Source organism: Pangasianodon hypophthalmus, chromosome 23 (assembly GCF_027358585.1).
Source record: "Pangasianodon hypophthalmus isolate fPanHyp1 chromosome 23, fPanHyp1.pri, whole genome shotgun sequence".
NCBI classification, from domain to species: Eukaryota; Metazoa; Chordata; class Actinopteri; order Siluriformes; family Pangasiidae; genus Pangasianodon; species Pangasianodon hypophthalmus.
In genome coordinates this window covers 1,360,222-1,367,500 of record NC_069732.1, presented here as the reverse complement: position 1 = coordinate 1,367,500, position 7,279 = coordinate 1,360,222, and the positions used below count along the sequence as shown (strand labels likewise).

The 7,279-nt window shown below is 41.8% G+C and overlaps 1 protein-coding gene across 1 annotated transcript in view; it reads right to left on the bottom strand.

Annotated features, from left to right (window-relative positions):
* Positions 1–7,078, bottom strand: part of LOC113546243 (TANK-binding kinase 1-binding protein 1) — a 13,837-nt gene extending 6,759 nt beyond the window's left edge. Inside the window, exons 1-8 of the mRNA XM_026946004.3 lie at positions 6,930–7,078; positions 4,859–5,079; positions 4,643–4,768; positions 4,438–4,542; positions 4,168–4,330; positions 2,343–2,536; positions 2,181–2,242; positions 878–999 (exon numbers count right to left, since the gene is read on the bottom strand). Of these exons, the coding sequence (XP_026801805.3) occupies positions 878–999; positions 2,181–2,242; positions 2,343–2,536; positions 4,168–4,330; positions 4,438–4,542; positions 4,643–4,768; positions 4,859–5,071 (985 nt within the window). The 5' untranslated portion in view covers positions 5,072–5,079; positions 6,930–7,078. The remainder of the gene's footprint in view (positions 1–877; positions 1,000–2,180; positions 2,243–2,342; positions 2,537–4,167; positions 4,331–4,437; positions 4,543–4,642; positions 4,769–4,858; positions 5,080–6,929) is intronic.
* Between the last annotated feature and the right edge of the window lie 201 nt (positions 7,079–7,279).

Sequence of the window (7,279 nt, the reverse complement as noted above, 5' to 3'; positions counted from 1 at the left end):
GGTATGTTCTTTAACAAACTCTGGGTTCTTCCAGGAAAAGGTGTTTTTAGGTATATTGTTATCATGTGACACTTTAATTACACACCAGTTGATTCCATTCAGATAATTATGTCACTTCTGAGGGTAAGTGTTTGCGCCAGAACTAATTAGAGGTTTCACATTGACGGGGGTGAATATTTATGCAATCACAACAGTACGATTTTTATTATTTGTAAATAATGTTGAAAACTATATTGATTTTTTTCCACTTCAATATTATGGGATGTTTTGTGTAGAATCATGACATAAAACCCCAATAAAGTCCATTTCAGTTCAAGGCTAAAACACCAAAATGTGGAAAGATTCAAGACACGAAATGTCAATTTCCTTATTAAACCACTAACAACAAAACACATGAAATTACACAGTGTATTTTTATATTGAAAACCACAAATATCAGTTTCTACAAATATTTAAATCATGAATGTTTCATTCCTCTCAGTATTCAGAAGGAAATTACAGGGAAATTTCTCAATATGTGGATCATTATTTGGGTTTGTGTATCATTCTACAAAATGATATAAAATTATTAAGAGCATATGGTGCTTTCTTGATTATACATTTTAAAAACATTTTAAAAAAAACATTTAAAACAGACAGGCTAAAATGATCATCCAAAGACTAGATATTTAGTTTTATTATATATGTAAATTTATGCATATTTAATTATATTAAGCCTCAAGGTTATTTGTAATATCTTCTGTTTTCATTAATGACCCATTTCACCTGTCAGCTTTTGTATTTATACATCAGTGAGGCTAATAAAATGGATAAAATTCTGTGTGTGTGTGTGTGTGTGTGTGTGTGTGTGTGTGTGTGTGTGTGGTGTTTAATTTACCGGGACTGTTCTGATCCGGAGAGCTGTGGTTCTGCCTCAGGATTCGGTTCTGTTCAGCAGTGAGGCTGCGGATTCGACTCAGTTCCTCCACCAGCTCTGTGTAGGCCAGCGCCAGGTTCACCCTGTAGCACACACACACACACACACACACACACACATTTAGTTTTGTAGTGTATCATAACATGAGTAATAAACCACTGTATGTGTGTGTGTGAGTGTGTGTGTGTGTGTGTGTGTGTTACAGTAAAATACAGTGATATAGGGTGTGATGAAGTGGAGTTATTGTCACCACTGAAGATGATTAGTTTCCTATAACAGCAGGTCCCTGAGTGTTTTATTCCTCTTACGCCACAGCAATTTACAATTTATTTATTAAAGAATAATACGTTAAACTTTTTATTCACTTACAGCTACTTTTAACTTTACAAGAAGTGAGTTCCTGCTCTCACTTACGTTATAGCAGCTATAAACATTGAGGTCGTTCCCTCTCCAGCGTCTCTTTATTCTCTCTCTCTTGAAATAAGACAAAAAATCGCAGCTTGTCGTGTTACTGAGAAACCGCAAAGAAGCGTAAACTCCTCTGTCCTGCTGAAGACGTGGGAGAACTTACAGCTTTACCTCTGACTGTTACAGCGCTGACACTGGAGACTCCTTCCATTAATGTTACATAAACATCTCCTTACAGAAAACGTCGCCATATCTACGGTTACACACGTTTTTTAATCTGTATATAATTATTAGTGGAGCGTCTGCTGTGAATGAGTGTTACTATAGAAACCATAACGTTGATTATTTTCCTATAATAGTATGTTCCCAGGTGTTTACTTTTTAATCCGTTGATATTTAGTTATTTATTTAATGTTGTAGAACATCCATGAAACTAGTCACTTCTTGTTTTCACTTACGTTACAGCAGCTATAAACAGTCGTTCCCTCACCAGAGTCTCTTTATTCTCTCTCCTGACGTTTATACGGCAAAAAAAATCGCAGCTTGTCATGTTACTGACACTGGAGACTCCTTCCATAAATGCTAAATAAATGCATTTCTCCTTACAGAAAACATCACCATGTTAACAATTACACACGTTTTAATCCATTTATGTGTAGCGACTGCTGTTAGTGTGAAGGAGCTGTTACTATGGAAACGATAACGCATTAGAATAAGTGCATTAATATAAGCCTGTGATCTGCAGCTGCACTACTGCCAGAGCTGCTGTTTTAGAGAATTAATCAACACCTTCAGGGAATCAATCAGGGAATGAAACGACACTTAAGGTGACTTGATCGTAGACTTTGTCACTCACTGTTCATCTCCTGCCTTTTTAATCCACTCCACACTGCAGTGTTCACACTCCACATCCAAGTCCTGCAAAAACACCAATCAATCAATCAATCAATCAATCAATCAAGTTCATTTCTCTTAATGTAGTGTGTGTGTGTGTGTGTGTGTGTGTGTGTGTGTGTACCTGTCGTTCCTTCTCCTGTCTGATCTCTTCCTGTAGACGCTGAAGCTCTGCCTTAAGCTCCGCCTCCCTCTGACACGCCCCTCTAGCCTCGTGCCACACCCCCTCAAGCTCCGCCTCCAGACGCTGGACCTTCAGGTCAGTGAGTGTGTCCAGACTGCGTGAGCTCTGCAGGCTCGGCCCGGGACACTCTAACGCTGAAAACACACATGGGAATGAAACATGAGGGAAAACGCGGCATCTCTGTAGAGCAGCTCTGTGGAAGAGTGGACTTTATTTTATAAACTTCTCTAAAACTCGGTCGAGTTTTAATTCTGTTTCATCACCACAACATGATCATCCTCTTCATTCCTTCTTCATGTCACTCACTCACAACGGCTCAAACCAGGATTACTAGCGGCTCATGGTCCACAAACCCAATGTTTCCAGAGCCTTATGATCCCAGAACCCAATGTTTCCAGAGCCTTATGATCCCAGAACCCAATGTTTCCAGAGCCTTATGATCCCAGAACCCAGTGTTTCCAGAGCCTTATGATCCCAGAACCCTATGTTTCCAGAGCCTTATGATCCCAGAACCTAATGTTTCCAGAGCCTTATGATCCCAGAACCTAATGTTTCCAGAGCCTTATGATCCCAGAACCTAATGTTTCCAGAGCCTTATGATCCCAGAACCCTATGTTTCCAGAGCCTTATGATCCCAGAACCCAGTGTTTCCAGAGCCTTATGATCCCAGAACCTAATGTTTCCAGAGCCTTATGATCCCAGAACCCAGTGTTTCCAGAGCCTTATGATCCCAGAACCCAGTGTTTCCAGAGCCTTATGATCCTAGAACCCAATGTTTCCAGAGCCTTATGATCCCAGAACCCTATGTTTCCAGAGCCTTATGATCCTAGAACCCAATGTTTCCAGAGCCTTATGATCCTAGAACCCAATGTTTCCAGAGCCTTATGATCCCAGAACCCTATGTTTCCAGAGCCTTATGATCCTAGAACCCAATGTTTCCAGACCCTTATGATCCCAGAACCTAATGTTTCCAGAGCCTTATGATCCCAGAACCCAGTGTTTCCAGAGCCTTATGTTTCTAGAACCCTGTTTGTTCTGCCCATTATCTGGTCATGGTATATAGATATCCCTCACCTAGTGGCCATTTTCAGTATTGCAGTTTTGTTATTCTTCCGTACACACGCTGTGTTGATTTAGTTCGGTAACCGTCAACGTGCAGCATCAGCTTCACTTCAGCTCTTGGAGAAAGATATGCCTGTGAGTTTAATGACTGTTTGTAAGCGATCTATAAGAGTGTTATGTCACAACATAATATTACTTCTTGAAAGTGAAGTTTGTGATGTTATATGATCATGTGAGAAAGTTTTCCATCACATCTATACGCACGTGCAGACTGTACGCGTTCATATTCATATGTATATCAAACGAATTAATGTACAATTTGTAATTTCATTTCTTGTTTATTGTATTTGAGTTTTACAGGAAAAAGGAAAAGAGCAATCCCAGAAGTAAAGATCCTGGAAAGGATAAACTGCTTTGTGTGTGTGTGTGTGTGTGTGTGTTAGCTAGCTGTCCAGCTTCTTCAGAGTGACGCAGTTGTGAGGACAGCGTACTGTTTCAAAAGCCTTATGATCCTAGAACCCGATGTTTCCAGAGTCCTGTGTTCTCTAGAGTTCCCACAACATCAAAATCGAATTATTTGTTTCTTTATGAACCTGTTGATTCCACTCAATATTAGTGGTATGAATGATGATGATGATGATGATGATGTGATGATATGTGTGTGTTTGTGTGTGTGTGTGTGTGTGTGTGTGTGTGTGTTTACCGCAGGGTGTGTCCAGGCTGGTGTACAGATGCAGGTAGCGAGTTTCTTTATTGCGCTGATGTGAAGTTTCTCTCGCTTTCTTCTTCTGCAGGAGGATCTCTCTCTGACCGAGCACCGTCTCCAGCTTCCTGATCCTCTCCACATGCTGCTCGGCCAGAGTCGTCTACACACACACACACACACACACACACACACACGGATTGACCTGATGAGGTGAGGATCAGATGAAGGATCTCTCTCTCTCTCTCTCTCTCTCTCTTTCTCTCTCACCATGTTGTCCAGCTCCTTCTGAACGCTGCTCTTCTCCAGATGAATCTTCTCGTACGCTTTAATCACCTCCTCCAGACGCTGCTCATGAGCTTTACTCTTCTGGAGCTGAGGGAAATTATTTCACAAATTTACAGCAAGAGTTTAGAAAAGGTTCTGGTTTCTCTCTCTCACACACACACACACACACACACACACACACACGCACCTCCTGCATGAGGGTGTTGATCCTCTGCTGAAGGTTGCTGTTTTCAGTCTGGATCAGTTCGACCTTCTCGGATTCACAGGAGCAGCACACACTCCTCTCGTCCTCACACACACTGATCACAGGGACCTGAGAGACACACGGAGACACGGATAAAGGACAGACGTTTCTTCACATCATCTCCATGCTCAGTTAGCAGCTGGATAAATGTTCTCCCACCTTCATCTCGTAGTTCTTCAGCTTCCTCCTGATGCTGCTGTTCTCTCGCTCCAGGCCGGCCAGACGCTGTCTGATCTCATGATACGCAGCAGCAAACTGATTAATATCCACAGACAGAGAAGATGGCGGCCATCTTATCATCCCACAGACCTCCTCTCTCAGAGAGTCACTTCCTCCTTTAAAACCAAACTGTTCCCTCAGGAGAGACTCCATCACTCACACTGAGGGACGAGAGACAGAGACAATAAAGACACACAGACACACAACAGAGAAGACAGAGAGACGAAGGAGAGACAACGGAGAGATGACAGACACGACAGTGAGACGACAGAGACGAGACAGAGACATGAAAGAGAGCAAAATGTAAAACAAAACTAAACTCATACACAGTCCTGTATGTGGCAAAATTATTGACACCCCTAAAAATATATACAGCACTGTGCAAAAGTCTTTAACTAAAAACTTTGTTATAGATGTTTATTTTCTGACTTCTACATTATTGATTCAGTACAAAAACATTTTAGATTCCAAACATTAGTTTTCCAGCACAAAATGAAACGTTACAGAAAAATGTTTGTATGTCAGTAAAGAAAGCAGCAGATTCCATGAGAGACACTTTTCAGATAAAAACATAATGAAGGCTGCTGGGTTTCGCTGCAGAAATAAGAAGCGAGTCGACAGTCAAAGTCTCCAGAAGAACTGTGGCTGCTTCTGCAAGATGCTCAGTAACACTTCCAGCTCATTTCCTTATAAAACTGCACACACTGCACCTCAGATACTGCTTTATTTATTTAAAGTGAAGGATCGTCACATTAAATACTGACTTTGTTTCATTTATTACTGTTTACTGCTCTTTATAGGATTTTTTTTAAAATGTAGAAACATTTAATTTCATTATTTTTGAAGGCGTTTTTGCTCTACAGCATTTCTTTACACGTGACTAAGACTTTTGCACAGAACTGTACACATATTTTTAACTGTAACTTTTCCCTCATAAACTGTACACTCTCAGAAATAAAGGTATTTTTGGGTTGAATCATCAGTGGAACATGTTTTGTCCCTTTATTATGAATATTTTAGCTTTAAAAATAATTTACGGTATATGATCGGACCTTAAGGAACCCTGATGTATGTTATTAATTAAAGCTTCACTGCAGCTTCTCAGCTGAAATACAGACTAAGTGCAGAAGTGATGTCCTGTAGCTGGATCCACACCAGCCAAAGCGAAAGTGCAGTTTAGTGCCTTCATTACTGCAGACTGTGTGCTGCTGAATTTGACCAAACATCAGTTTACACACGTTGTGAAATCTCTTCACTCTCTACACCATGAGGGAAGAAAACACTCCAAACCTTCTCTCAGTACAAAAGATGCAGATGGATCTAAACCAGTGCATAAACAATACCATTATAAATAGAGTTAAAACCAGAAGAATGCATGTGAAGGTCTGAAACACTCAGGGAGAGGATGTGTGAGTGTACACTGTGTTTAAATGATTTTAAAGCCATTAAAATCATCCAGTGTTCCCATAAAGCATGTATGTATGTATGAGCTGTGCACTCAAGGGTGCCAATAATTCTGGCACTGGGTGCATTTGATCAGATGGAAGCAGCTGAGTGCACATTATTCATGCGTGTTCAGGAATATTACATTTTTAATCACATATATGATAAATATCAGTGAAAAGCAATGAATGGGTGTGAAAGTGCATCTGTCACGCGCTCTGTGTTTATTGTCCATTTAGCAGTACATACCGAGCAGATATATGTGCGCGCACACACACACACACACACACACGCGCGCGCGCGCACACACACACACACACGCACACACACACATCAGGTGTCTCCATGCTCAGATAATAACCGATCAATCAGAATGGAAACAGCGACCATGATCAGCACGCGAGCTTAATGCGAGTGTGTATGAGTGTGTGTGTGTGTGTATGAGTGTGTGTGTGTGAGTGTGTGTGTGTGTGTGTGTGTTAAACAGTAAAATCAGTGGAGCATCCCCCATGTCCTCTGTAACGCTTTAAACTCGCGCATGTCAAATTAAACCCCGTGTTTTACTCACAGTGCTCAGAGGCGCGCGCTCCGCACCGCGTCACCCACCGCGTCTTCCGGTTTAATCATCAATCACATCAATCACGTCAATCACATCAATCACAGCCGCCAGCCAGCCGGCGGGAGCGCGCGCGCGTGCCTGCACATCAAACGCTGAAAAAAAAAATCTAAATCAAAGCGCAGGTCACAAATCTCCATCACGCACGCGCAGCTGAGCTCCGCCCCGCCCCCTTTTCCCTGACGCTGCAGCTCCGACCGCGCATTGGAGGCGCCGCATTTCAGATTAACCGCCGTGTGCTAGCCGGTGCCCTGCGTCACCGCGTCCGCCATATTGGAAAGGTCAACAACCGTCTGTGACTT